The sequence below is a fragment of the Anser anser genome (assembly GCF_964211835.1).
Source record: "Anser anser genome assembly, chromosome: 1".
Classification (NCBI taxonomy): domain Eukaryota; kingdom Metazoa; phylum Chordata; class Aves; order Anseriformes; family Anatidae; genus Anser; species Anser anser.
The window spans coordinates 159,242,462-159,257,426 of NC_139720.1; the positions used below are offsets into that span (position 1 = coordinate 159,242,462).

Consider the following 14,965-nt stretch of genomic DNA (forward strand, 5'->3'; position numbering starts at 1 on the left):
GCTCAGAGAGGCCACCCCTGCAGCCTCCCTGCTACCAAGCCTTAGCCACACAAGCCCAATATAGCTAGTTATTTCAAGAGAAATAATAAGTAAGCAGAGTTCTAAATATAGTCTATTAGCTTCTTACTGCTGGCATTCTACAGCACAAGAAAGATTTTTTTTTTCTATTATCAACAGTATTAAAAAAAAGAGCAGGACAAAAGTCTCTTTCTGTACAATATAATCATGCACGTTTTCAGAAGACATATAACACGATTTCTTTCAGGATTAGGCTAAGATAAGAGAAATATATGCACATCTTTGTATGCATATATAGCTTTCTACATCATAGTCACATACTTCATTTTCCTCCAGATCCCCAAATCATGAGTGCCCAGAATATACAATAAACAACTAATCAATATTTCTTTTCATCTCTTTTACTCAGTATTAATCTCAGACACCGTTGATCTTTTGGGATTCAACAACAATAGCTTAATGTTAAGTTTAGTTTGGAGGAAAGATTTTAATTATAAAGGCTTATGCTTTTTCTCATTCTTTTCTTTACTGATCCCTTCCCTTCTTCCTTCAGCTCTTGCCTGAAAACCTCCTCTCAAGTCCTCCATGCTGCTTTACCCAGCACATGACAGCACAATTCCTAACACCATGAAACCAAACCAGGGCTCCCTGAACCAGCTTTTTTTTCAGCTTCCTAACCAGCATCCACACAGGGAAAGGGATGGAGAAACATAGCTGAGGATGATGCCAGACCAAGACTTAGCAAGCTAAGGTGAGGCTGGCTTAAGCTGTCATTAAGCCACGATGTGAGTGACATGGGAACTTGCCTTTCCGTGGCATGTGACTCTACCTACCATCAGCACATGCATAAAGGGAACAAGTACATACTCTTCCACAGGGGACAATATGGTCCATCTACACTAGAACTTCAGAAATCTTACTAAAATCTCTCTTTTTCCTGCTGTCTCCTGACTGAGATGCAGTGTCTAGCATCCGTAGATGCAGTGTCTAGCGTAACATCTGTAAAATGGAAGTAACATGAAACAATTTATAATCACTTGTAAAGTTTCCTTTTTTTTTTAATTTCTTTTTCCTTTCCCTTAAACAATGTTTAAATGTGTTACAAATTTCTTGCATATTCATTGGACTGTATGGTTGCCCTCATTGGGGATTTTCCTGCCTGTGCCATAGCTCACACAAATCGGCATGTGGCTTGGCACAGACAGCATAGGAAGAAGTTACAAGGTCCTATATAGAAACAGGCATTTTTACCTGTTATCCAGTGGATAACAACTGCACAATCTCATCTTTTTCAATTATCTTAATAACAAACAGCTTATACTATTCTCACTTTGTACGATGCTGCTCTCTTAAAACTCTATGGCATTACATTTGCATGATTGTACATGCAGAAGACTGCTAAAAATGTTTCTGTTTCAGCTCCTACTAGCTAAAAAGCATAGAGCCCGCTGCACTGAGCATAAACAGTGCATAAATGGGCATACGTAGGCTTCTGGAGCACAGAACAGAACCGGCATTAATTATATGCCAATATGTATAGGTGAGCATATAGAAGTATGTGAATATTTGCACAATCCATAAATTTCCACTAGAGTCCATAGAATAGCATGGAAAAATGTCCAGGTATAAAGATGATGAACTTATGCTTCATTTATCTGTCAGTAAATGGAGCTGTGGGAGGAAGGAATTAAAGGTGTGAATTCAAAATAGGAAGAACAAAGGGAAAGAGAGATTGCAACTGTAGACAATGTGGCACTGCTCTGCTGACCCAAGAAGAAAAGTGAACAAGTTGTAAATTACTGGGGAAAAAAAAAAAAGTTTTGTAACAGGAAGTGGTGTTATGCAGGCATTGGTCTTTCCACACCAAACAGAACAACATAATGTATGAATATACACTAGATTTAAATACAGATAAACACACAGCACGTTAGAAATAAATCCTTTAAGTACACTTATTTACACAAACATACATATGATTAGATACAGAGCTATACAAATCCATGTATCACTGAACAGGATACACTGCTGATTCTTACATTAACATTTGCATATGCATATTCCATATTTCCATACATTTTAAGATATTTTTTCTTCTATCTGCTTCTTTAAGATTCAAAAAAAGTACTTACTGTGATGAAATTCAGCTTTAAAACTGCAGAGACTGCTGAATGCCTAAGCAAGCCATTATTTGCTAGCTCATAATCATCTTCTCTGTGTCTGTTAGGATCACTGATGCATTAATTGCTTATCTAAATTTGAAATAGTTCATGAGTCACTCTGAAGATAAATAAATAAATATTAATGAGCCAATTTCAACAGAAATCATATCCTCTTCTTCTAAAAGCTGAGAGACTGTCTTTATTCCATGTCAGAATCAGCTTTTATACCTAATGTATGGGCAAGTCTGAACTATACTCAAGCCATAATCAACAGATCAGTACTGACCAACTAAATCACCATGTTTGAAGGGATCGATGTATCACAGTCTTATTGACCAAATTACTTATCAAAGAAGGAACGAACTGATCAACTGTAACAAAGAGATTAAGTGAAAGATGCCATAAGGTTTATGAATAGTCTAAACAAATGGATCTGATGCAGACTGAGTGAAAAATGAATTTTTTAGCTTTTCAGGTTTGGAAATGATTTGATATGAAAAGATCTTACTGCAAAAGAAGTAAACAGTCGATCTTCAAGCAAATACATTGCCACAAAATATCACTGCATAAGAAATTTTTGTGTTTCTGATGTCTTGTGAGGGAAAGGGACAAGAAAGACATAAAGTTTTCAGAAATATCAAAATAAAGCATCTTGGTTTGGACCAATCTGAAATTTTCATAAAGCCAAAACACTGGGTGAAGGACTCTTCACCCATTTAGTTTTTCATTCAAATTGCATGAAAGATACTATTTTGGAGAGTAAAAACTTCCATTTTGAAAACACAAGTGTGCCAAGAGACTTTAAGCCTGGGGCAATGCTGGTATACGCTTCAAAATGCAACTCTAAATCTTGAGTGGGGAGCTTTTTTCATACCAAATGACCCAGCATGAAGCAGGAAAGAGGCCCATCCTTGAATCTTTACTTGGTTTTCCTAGCTTGTTCCTGAAAATTGTAGGGTAAAAGATTTAAAATAATAATAAATAAAATCTTAAGAGGAGCAGGGACTATCTCTAAAAGGCAAATGTAGCTTGGGAACACATTAGGAATTGGACAGACATCAGTGAGGCATCTTTAAGCCAACATGTTAGAGAAAAACCTGTTCAAAAATCACAGTTTTTCCTAATACAGTTCAGCAGCTAGAGATTCTGGCTAATGTAGCTGTCTTGTGTAAAGTAGATCAAATGGCAAATTCTGACAAATGGTCAATTTACCTATTACTCACTGACTACAGGCAGGATTAAAAACCTGTTTTAATAGACTGTGGGTTTTAACGCAGTAAGAAATTATTAATCCTCTATTTATTATGCTAGGGCAAGTAATTTATTGTCAGCTGCTTAGCAGAAAATTCTGTTTCAGCTTCAGCTAGTCAAGTAAGGAGGAAAGTTGTAGTACTCCTAGAAGTATTACTGGTATCTGCCACCCCAGAGTGGTGCACAGCCATAAATGGACCTGTGTACCCTCCAAAAGTGAAGACATCTACCTAGACCAAGATATCCAATCCAGCTTTAAGAGCAGAATATGCCACTGTCAGTGAAATCTGCATGAAGAAATACAGAGAAAAGTATACTTACAAAACATATCATGGATTAAATATAGGAAGAATTTAAATTCTGCTACTTACACAGCTTTAATGAATTTGCAGATATACTTTCATTCTAATGTGTAGCTAAATACCGTATATTTTCCCAAACCATCTTTAAATTCTTTACTTCAGGCATTCACAGATAAGATAGCTGCCACTTAACTTGCTTTTTCCCTTGAATTTATATAAGGAAGGACTTAGTTCATGTTGCAGATGAACTGTGCTATGCTTCCTCTGAAACTCATATTATGCAAATAATATACTCTACATCATAGGTTCTGTGAGGCAGGCCATTGGAATCTAAAGTAAGAATTGATTGTATTTCTTGTTACGAGGATATAACAATAACATGATCAAACAATTTTCTTATGTAGAGTTCATGAAAAACAGGGTTTTGTGCTCTGAAAAGCTGTAAGAAGATTCCAGTCTGAAAACAAATATTAATGCTGAGACTTACGCTGTCATTTTTACAAACCTTGGGATATTATTTTGTCTTTAAAGAATATTTGAACATATGGAGAATATATATTTGTGGAGTTACTTTTCACAAGATAATTTACTCTCCTCCTTTTAATATTTTAAGCTTCCAAACTTTACAACACATTCCATTTTTTACGCTTGGTCAGTGTAGAAGAAAGATAAGATAAATTAAGAGATGCAGTTGTAAAATTAAGATAACTTAAGAGATGCAGCTGTAAAGTTAAACCTAAAACTATTCAGTACATCTATTGAAAATGTCAACCTCTAAACAAAAAGGGTGAAGGAACTGAAGTTTTCATTCAGATATGCAACAAAATTTTCACTCAGCAAAATTTTGAAATATCTGTGGTTTCAAGGGAAAATATTTTTCGACATTACTTCAGATATTTAGATGATTCTGATTTTAAAATACCCATGTATGAATTTCTTTCATTTTGAAAATCCTTTAATTTAAATGCTGCCAAAACGCTGAATCTCAACTTGATGCCAAACTTGTGAATTCACTATGTGAAATTAGAAGTTCATGTGGATGATTAAGGTACATCAAACTACAGTGCTGGAAAAACACCTTGTTAAATAAAGCTGAATTTGGATACAAATGTGTTCATTGCCATGAAAAAGGCCACACAAGTACTAGCTATTAGTGCTACTTTTTCTGGTGTCCTGTTTGCACCAAGCATGGATAACAACAGCTTCTTACCTGCTCAGATAATTCAGGTCCGTGTACATGAGCTTGTATAAGAGCATCATTAACAACTGAATGGAAGTTTAGAAGCACATGCTCAATGTCGTATGTACCATGCATGGCGCTTGAGAGCTCCTCCAAGGACTGAATGTACTCCTGCCAGTGAAGATCAACTTCTGCCATGTAGGCTAAGCAGCCCCGGATGACATTGAGGCAGTAGCCCATACAGGGCTTACTCAAAGTCAGCCCTTGGCAATGGGGGCAGTACTGCATTCTCAGTAAAGCTCTGCTGCAGTCTTTAGAGAAATGCAGATGATCTGTTGTATTGATCACTTCAATCCCCAAATTCAGAGCCTGCAGGAAAGTCCGGCTGGGTAACAGTGATCTTCCCATTTGTCCTATGACCTTCTTGGGAATGTTACCAAAGGGTCTGATATCTCTTCTTGCCATTCGGAGGCACTCCGCATATTCCAGTGAAATATCAGTCTGACCAGGGTTAATAATGTGATTGTAGACCACTGGGAACAGGTTGTCAAAAAATCTGTTGACAAATTCCTCTGTGCTGATGTCCGTGCCAAATATGAAGAGTCCAACATCTGTGAAAAACTCCTGAACACGTGTAGCAGCCTGAGCAGCCATGTTCCTATACACATTGCAGAAAAGCGTGCTTGTGTGATTTTCAGCTAGCCTGATGAGTGTTTCAAAGGTCTCTGTAATTAAAAACAAACAAACAAAGAGAAATTAGAGCAGGAACTTAAAACAATCACACAATCTTACAATGTAAATCTTACATTTATCCTGAAAGCATTTTTGTAAAGATTATGACTTAGAATTTATGGAGAGAGAAAATACAAACTCTGACAACTACATTTTCTATATAAGCAAACACCTTAAAAATAAGGTTACAACACTGTAATAATACACCTGTTTTCCTGGAAGAATTTATTAAGTACAGTCTAAACAAGTATAAAAGGAAATCAGTTGTAAGCTGAGTTATTAAGCTACAAAATAGGACAAAGCATTGATGTACCTGTCTACACATATACATGTGATCTCTCTCGTCCCACAACTCATTCTCCAACTTGCAATAAAAAGTGAAATGCTCTTAGTCATTCTACCTCAAGTCTTTCCTCTTGATACCTTAAATGGATGGGCAAAAGTAATATTAAACAATTGAAATGACTCTTCCATTCCATTAAAACTTAACTTTTAAAAGACAAAGAGTTTGTCTTGTCTTCCAAAGGAAGGAAATGTACCAAACACACAAGAGAACATGCTTTTAAATAACGCTGGTTAGACTGTCAATTGCTGTGGTCAAAGTAATGGAACATGGAGAATTTCTCTCACCAGTCATTGTGCTGGATACACCCTCTCTAAGTGTCAAGATCTCCATTGCCTGTTAAGCTTGAATAGGTAAATTTGTACTTAGTTACATGTGTTAGGTGGTAATACTCATGTACACTGAGTAGTTTTTATCAAAACAGCTAAAATATATTGGAAGATAATTCAGTCCTGACTTGATCAATGATTTACAGGTGTAAAAAGAAAGGAAAAAAAAAAAGGCAGTTTTCAAAACAGAACAAGAGTGTTTGCATTGAGGAATTCCAAGATCTGCCTGAGAAGTTTTCATTTCAGGTTAGGCAAAGGAGCAATATAGAAATCAAAAGGAAACTTACTTGAGAGCTGAAAATAAAAACACAATGAAACATCATGTATTACAAGTATTAACTCATTTTATCCACTAGACAGCTATGGCTAGGTCCTTTTCAACCCAGGCCATTCTATGATTCTATGATTCTATAAATCTATGATTCTGTGATTTGATGATTCTATGACTCGGTAAGTTTATTTCATTCATTCAATATGGAATCTAATGCCTTAGAATTAAAATTCTGTGTTAAAAAAATAAAAATAAAAATAAAAAATCCTCAGAAGCAACATAGGATAGAAGACACAAATAGACAAAGGGAGGGGCTCATAAGATGCAATAGTATAAATGGAGCAGTGTTATTAGAAAGACTGTAGCCTGGTCTTCAAGGGAACTCGACACATTTAAAAATTCTTTTTTTTTTTTTTTTTTCCAGTTTTTAAATGGAGCTCTCCATAGAAATAAAGTTGAGGGAAAGCATAAAGTACAGTCAATGCTGTCCAACCAGTGATGTTAAAAATAGGAAGAGTCAAATAGTGTCAAAAGTTATCAGGCAATTACTGAAGCAATTTGAAGTCTGATGAATAGGAAATATTCAGGAACAGCAGAACACCAAGACTAATTCTAATGTAGTCACTGAGACTAGCTACCATGTCTTTAATATACATCTATACATAAGAGTAAATGTCTCATTTCCAATAAAAAGCTTGTTCAGGTCAATGAAGTAACTCTCACTGACTTCAGAGGGTTTGAAATTGCCATCTTTATGAAGAGAAAAAATCACAGACAAGCCATGTTTCACTAATCTGCTTATACTTTCTATGCATTGTTTCTTCCAATAAAAATGATATACGTGCTTAGGTAAGAATATGTCATTATCTCTATTGCTCTGTTGCCTATTACCTATTAATTCTCTTCCATCCTCAAGAAGGTGGAAGGATTTTGCTACCTCTCTCTTCCATTCTTCTAGCATGTACATTAGTAAGAAAAAAAATTCTGACTGCATCCAGTAAAGAGTAGGAAAGTGCATTCAATTTGTCTCATTCTCATTATTATGACACATACATATGTGCCTCTCTCGTAAGGTGAATTTCTCTGTAAGTATGTACACATGACAAATACCACAGTGCTTCAGCAAAAGGTTTGATCTGTTTCAAAAGTTAAACTCCTAAAGTTATGAGTCCACATGCAGCTAGGCTCCTACCATACCCCATGGAGACAATTCCTGGATTCAGTACAGGAAACTACCTTCAGCATATCCCATATGTTGACAAGGGCAAGTCCTAGCTGACTAAGACACAGTATCAGATTGACCAAGATGCCCACCTTAAGGTAACTGCACTGAGGATGACATCTCCACCAGCTATAAGGGCAGCCTCTACCACAGAGGCTTGACTTAGTTGGCTGAAGAGCGTTCAGTACCATTTCCAATGGTAGATGCCATTTAGCTGCCTGTCCAGAAGGGCATGGGTATCCTGCAGGTCCTGCATCACACCTGACAGTTTAATGTGGATATTATGTAATTAAAATAGTACTAGATAGCTGTGTCTAAAGAACTGAAGTAAGTTCTAGGTATCCAGTTATCACTGACTGAAGAACCCTTAATTTGAAAGCCTGAAGTAGACAGAATATCAGACAAAAATTTAAGTCATATTGATTCCTGTTTGAGATGGTTTAAAATAACAGCCAGTCAAATGGCTATTTTTGTAACTGTAGATCCAGTCTACACAAATTTTGCTAATGCTTCAGATGAAATTTATTCAAGGAGGTAATGTTAGTAAAATAATGTTATACTAATCTCTTTAGAATGACATGAACAAGACTTCTATGATCCTTTTCAATTTTTTATTATTACTTTTTCATGGATGAAAAACATAAAGTATGTGATCTAAAATGTCTGCTATAATCTATGGCTGCAATATTCTATTAACAAGAGCACAACTATTAGATGAAAGAATAAATCATGCTGCACATGGATAATCAATGTAGTGGATTTTACAATGTAGTCTAAACAATAACAAACTTCTGAGATTGAATTACATTTTAGTACCTCAGCAACCCACAGATGAATGGGTACAATAATCAGCTGCATGATTTATTGACTGTTTGTGCTTTTCTAGACAGCATATGGTAATACTGGCCACTTGTGTTTACAATTCTGCATCACGCTGTTTAATTGTAATTTTAGCATTTTATTTCATTTTTTAATTTGTTAATTGGACTTATTCTACTGGCACATTTCTTGTTTCATAACTTCCAAAACTACTCGAGAAATTTGTTTTGCCCACAGACAGCTTGAACAATGACAGAGAGCAAAGCAGATCTATGTTTACTTACAATATTGAACAGCTCCTGTGAACATTTACAACAGCAATCTATTTATAACACTTTCAGAGACTTCAAGGACTAACCAGGTTATGCTGATTCAATACTGCAAGCATAAATTTAACAACGTGTTTCTGTATCTTTCTAAGTTTATAGGCCCAGACTAACATTATCAGTCTTAATTACTCAGCCACATAAAATAAGTGGCAAATTTTCAATCAGCATAAAACCAATACATATAAAAGACATTTTAAATATAACTAAGATGAGTCATACAAACTCTTTTTACTGTTATTAAATGCTCACTTGTTTATAACTGTTTCTCTAATTTTCAGGCACACAGGTGCTCAGTGCCTCTTACCTCCATCGTTTATGAGATCTTTGTCGTAACTACTATGGATACTTTCTGCAGCACTACCATGAGTAGTATCTAGTGTTTACCATGGGGAACATGCAACTATATATTTTTGCTAAAACAAAAATTATGATTTGTACATTCCTAAGTCAAAAATCAGGGCTGTCAATATACTAGTCCCTTAATTTTTTGAAAAAAAAAAAAATCTTTCTGGTTTTGCTAAAAAGCAACAAAACACAAGACCAAAAAAAAAAAAAGTAGGTAATTCCTTACTGCATTTATTCAGAGGATTCTTCATATCTGGATTCATTCTTTTTGTTGATAATAGCATAGTTAACTAAGTGATTACAAAGCGTGATGTAAAACAACTATCTGGTCTTTGTTTTAAAAGAATTGCAATCTTTCACTTCCTTTAATATTTTTGTTTCTGAGAGCCACAGATAGTTTTAAATTGTAAAGAAACCATAATATAGTAATCAACCCAGTAGATTGCTGGCTTTAAAAGAGGACACAAAAGTATACATACACCTTGCCTACTATTACAAGGCAAGGAGAGAAAGAAAAAAAAAAAACATATTTTTTTTACTCCTGGATTTTAATCAAACATAAGGGAAATATTACACCACTGAATTTGGATTGATTTTAAACCAGCTCTGCAATTTTCATTCTTAATACTTTGGGGGAAGTTTCCTTCTAGTACACATACCTTAGAAAATTAATTTAAACCAAATTTCTATGGCATCACATTTTTATAATAGTGACTGCATTTTCTGCAGTTTACCATTTCTTCCCACACATCAGTGTTATATACAAGCTGCCAAATGAGAACATGTATGGTTGAAATTCTGTATTAACTTTTGAAACATCTATAGTGCTTTCCATAAATAGTTTAGTAAATGAAAATTACAGTATTAATAGTGGGCCAACAAGTTGTGAAGTCTTGTAATTCAGTTGTAAATCTACAGCCTACATTATATAATATATACTTAGTATACTTAAACTTAGTCAAGCCAAGATACAGAATCACAGAATCAAAGAATGGTTTGGGTTGGAAGGGACCTTAAAGATCATCACCTGTTCCAGTGCTTCACCACCTTCTAAGTAAAGAATTTCTTCCTTTTACCTAATCTAACCCTACCCCCTTCTAGTTTAAAGCCATTACTCCTTGTCCTATCACTCCACTCCCTGACAGAGTCCCTCCCCAGCTTTCCCACATTTAGGTACTGGAAGGCCACTATCAGATCTCCCCAGAGCCTTCTCTTCTCAAGGCTGAACAACCCCAACTCTCTCAGCCTGTCTTCATAGGAGATGCTTCAGCCCTCTGATCATCCTCATGGCTCTCCTCTGGGCTCATTCTAATACATCCATGTCCTTCTTGTGCTGGGAGCCCTGGAGCTGAACACAGAACTCCAGGTGGAGCCTCATGAGAGCAGTGCAGAGGGGGAAAATCACCTCCCTCTACCTGCTGGCCATGCTTCTTTTGATGCAGTACTGGACATGGTTGGCTTTCTGGATTGCAAGTGCACCTTGCTGGCTCATGTTGAGTTTTTCATCAACCAACACCCCCACGTCCTTCTCCTCAGGGCTGCTCTCAATCCATTCTTCTTCGCCCAGACTGTATTTTTGCTTAGGATTGCCCCAGACCAGATGCAGGACCTTGCACTTGGCGTTGTTGAACCTCATGAGGTTTGTAAAGGCCCACCTCTCAAGCCTGTCCAGGTCCCTCTGGATCACATCCCTTCCCTCCAGCATGTCAACCTCACCACGCAGCTTGTTGTTGTTAGCAGACTTGAACTAGAACTATGTATTATAACCAGAGAGGTTAAAGTTCATCCTTGAAATAATGGACATAGCATTTAGCATGAATGCTTTCCCAGTCCAAAGGGGATCCAAAACTGACATGTATGGATTACCTTAAGTATCAGCCCATAAGAAACACGAATCCAGATGACAGAATTCAAGCAAAAGATGAAAAAAAAAAGAAAAAAAAAGTAGTAATATAATGAATTAATGTATTATGACTCAAAAATCCTATGGGAAAGTATTAGCCTGTTGCTACTTTATGTTAATGTTCTGTGATCTAATATGCTTTCCTCCTCCTTACAAACAGCAGAAATAATCCAGAAGCATCAAATACTCTCTACTAAAGATATATAGTCTGAGGAATTCCACACTAAAAATCATCACACAAGCCAGTCAAAGAAATCTGAGGAGATTGCTTATTTGTTATATGACTACATGTCATGGGTTTCAAAGAGCGTCCAAAGAGTTTGGTAAAGTATTAGATGAATTTATTATCTTTCACCTCACTTCACTTCACTTCTGCCTTTTCTAACTTGACAGTCCCAACACGCTCAGCCTTTCCTCATAGGAGAAGTGCTCCAGTCCCTTGATCACCTTGGTAGCCCTTCATCGGACTCATTCCAGTATGTCCAGGTCTCTCTTGTACTGGGGGACCCAGAACTGGACACAGTATTCCAGGTGCAGCTTCACCAGTGCTGTGTAAAGTAGCTCATTTTCATGAGCCATTCTTCAGAAATCAAGAACTAAAAAAATACATGTTAAAAGATCCATTGCTGCTAATAGCTTTGGCACTTCCCTCGAGCTCTCCTTCAAATTCATATGCACTTTTTACTGTAGTCACAGCTGAGGACAAAAACAAATTTATTCTTTTCACTTGTATTATGCTTGCCAACTGACACTCTTACAGGCTTCCACAGAATCACAGAATCACAGAATATCCCAAGTTGGAAAGAACCCATGGGATCACTGCATCCAACTCCTGGCTCAGCACAGGACTACCTAAAAATTAATCCGTAAGTCTGAAAGTATTGTTCAAACACTTCCTGAACTCCTGCTGGCTTGGTGCTTTGACCACTTGCCTGGGGAGCCTGTTCCAGTGCCCGACCACCCTCTGGGTGCAGAATCTTTCCCTAACACCCAGCCTGACCCTCCCCTGTCCCAGCTCCATGCCGTTCCCTCGGGTCCTGTCGCTGTCCCCAGAGAGCAGAGCTCAGCGCCTGCCCCTCCGCTCCCCTCGTGAGGGAGCTGCAGGCCGCCATGAGGCCTCCCCTCAGCCTGCTCTGCTCTGGGCTGAACAACCCAAGGGACCTCAGCCGCTCCTCATACATCTTGCCCTCCAGACCAGACCCTTCACTATCCTTGTTGCCCTCCTTTGGACACTCTCTAATACTTTTATGTCCTTCTTATATTGTGGAGCCCAAAACTGCACACAGTGGTCAAGGTGAGGCTGCACTAGCACAGAGTAGAGCAGGACAATCCCTTGCACCAACCAGCTAGCAATGCCCTGCTTGATGCACACCATGATACAGTCGGCTCTTTTGGCTGCCAGCGCACACTGTTGGCTCATATTCAACTTGCTGTTGACCATAACCACCAGATCCCCATCCGTGGGGCTGCTCTCCAGCCTCTCATACCCCTGTTTGTATATGCAGGGTTGCCTTGTCCCAGATGCAGAATCTGGCAGTTGCTCTCAGTAAACTTCATATTGTGGGTGGTTGCCCAGCCCTCTACTCTGTCAAGATGTCTCTGCAAGGCCTCTCCACCTCGAGGGTGTAAACAGATCTTCCCAATTTAGTATCATCAGCAAACTTACTTAATAGGCACTTGAGTCCTGCATCCAGATCACTTACGAAAGAGAAACCCCACTAGTGACTGGCTGCCAGCCTGATGTAATGTGATGGTAATGTCATCATGGCATTAGCCAGCTCTTTGAGTACCCTGGAATGAACCCCATCAGGCTCCATAGACTTAAGTGCATCCAGCTGGAGCAGCAAATCCTGCACAAGTTTAGAGTTGGATGGGAGTTTATAGTTACCACAGTCATAGTCCTCCAGCTCAGGGCTCCAGGGGGTCTCAGGGCCCATCATCAGCGTTAAAGACAGAGGCAAAGGAGGCATTAAACCTCTCTGCTTTATCTACCTTCCTATTTGTGAGGTGACCATCCTCATCAAGTAACAGACCAATGTTATCTCTGGTCCTCCTTTTACTTAAAGACCTCACCTTTTTTTTTTTTTTTTTGTCCCCAGCAATACTGGCCACCTTTAACTCTAATTCAGCTTTGGCTGCATGAATTTTCCGCCTTCAATGGGGAATAGCATCTCTGCAGTTCTTCCATGTAACCCAACCAGCTCACTTTTCAGTCTAGCTTTCTAGCCTCATGAAACCAATGAACGAAAAGTCAAAACCTAGATTTCCTTATGCAGTTCACATATGTGGTCAAGATGCAGACTACTTTATGAAAATTTCTGAAAACCTATCTTTTAATAGCTGTTGAGACTTTTCATGAGATTATCTCATGAATTACTACCTGATTTTGGTTGGCAAGATGCTTTTTAATGACTATTAAAGTTTAATTAGAGCTCACTGAATGGACCCTAGAACAACAGAGGTTAAATTTAGACACAAATCAATAATGTTTATTGTCGTATAAATAATTATGTAACTATGGGTTAATGTGCTTATTCCCTTGAGCTTTGTATTTCAATGCTCTTTAACCTTCACCAAATTCTTTTCAAACATAACCAAAAAAAACCCAAACAAACAAACAATAAAAAACTCTCTGTTTTAAATGCTACATTATTTCCATTTAGAGACACCATTAGTATAATAGTACATTATCTATTTTTACTATCCAGCTTCACAGGGGGTGCTCATAGCCTTTCACCCTATTTATAGATGCTCTGCTAAGCTGTGTTTTGCAAGTCCTGCTAAAGCACTGCCAATTAATACATTCCCAAGGCACGTAATGGCTTCCAGGAAGGAGATGGATATAATAGTTGCTGGGAACGTGTCTCTTCCAAACTATAACCCCCATGTGAATTCCATTCTATTATGTGATTCTACCCCATCTTGTAATACAAAAAGGGGGTTGCGTCTATTGTGCAACTCAAAATTGAATGGTTACCTCCCCATTCCCTTTACATCTGTGTAACCTTGTATATGAGGAGCTAGAATCTGTCTCAGTAAGTTATAAAACCACATAGAAACAAAGGGCTACGAGGAACGTGAGATGTCCTCTAATACATCCTTTGAACACAGGGCAAGTTTAACTATATATATGTTCTCATATATTAACACATTCATATAACTTATTCTTAAAAAAAAACACAGGGAGGCCACAATCTCCAGGAAAACCATTCCAGTGCTTCACCATCCTCTTGTATATTCACACCAATGCAAATAAATTATTTACTTCTTCCTCCCTTTAGGTATTTCAGCTTAGATCACCCCCACTTGACTGCAAACATCTACAAAGCCCAAATGCAGTTCTGAAGTAGATGTCTGCATCACAGCTAATCAGGAGAGAGGAATGGGCATGATTCATCTGACCCAGTTTAGGTGTCCACATGGAAATAAGACGAATCACGCTGCTTCTCCCCTCTAATTATAGAGAGAAAGAGGTTGATTAGTTCAGAGAACATATGTAAAGTCAGGTGATTACTTAACACCTAAAGGTGTTACTTAACATCTCTTCTCACATACCCACAGTTTGGTTCCCTGGCATACAGGGAAATGAGAATAACTTGGCCCATCTTGTCCCCAGTAAATAACATTTCATTGTTTCTTATCAACTTGATATCTTCTTGTACTTAGTTTTTAAATATTTCTGCCTGAAATTAAGCTAACCGGTCTAAAATGATCTATCTGTCCCCTTTTTTATTTAACAAAAACAAACAATTGCCTATTTCA

At 37.7% G+C, this 14,965-nt stretch overlaps 1 protein-coding gene across 42 annotated transcripts in view; it reads right to left on the bottom strand.

Moving 5' to 3' along the window:
- The window catches only part of GPC5 (glypican 5), a 778,624-nt gene that overhangs the window by 622,452 nt on the left and 141,207 nt on the right, over window positions 1-14,965 (bottom strand). For all 42 annotated transcript variants that reach the window (XR_014584732.1, XR_014584733.1, XR_014584734.1 and 39 more), the window contains one exon: window positions 4,941-5,635. Coding sequence is in view for 37 of the 42 variants with exons in the window: in XM_083836988.1 (XP_083693114.1) it covers window positions 4,941-5,635 (695 nt within the window). In the remaining 5 variants the exon portion in view is untranslated. The remainder of the gene's footprint in view (window positions 1-4,940; window positions 5,636-14,965) is intronic.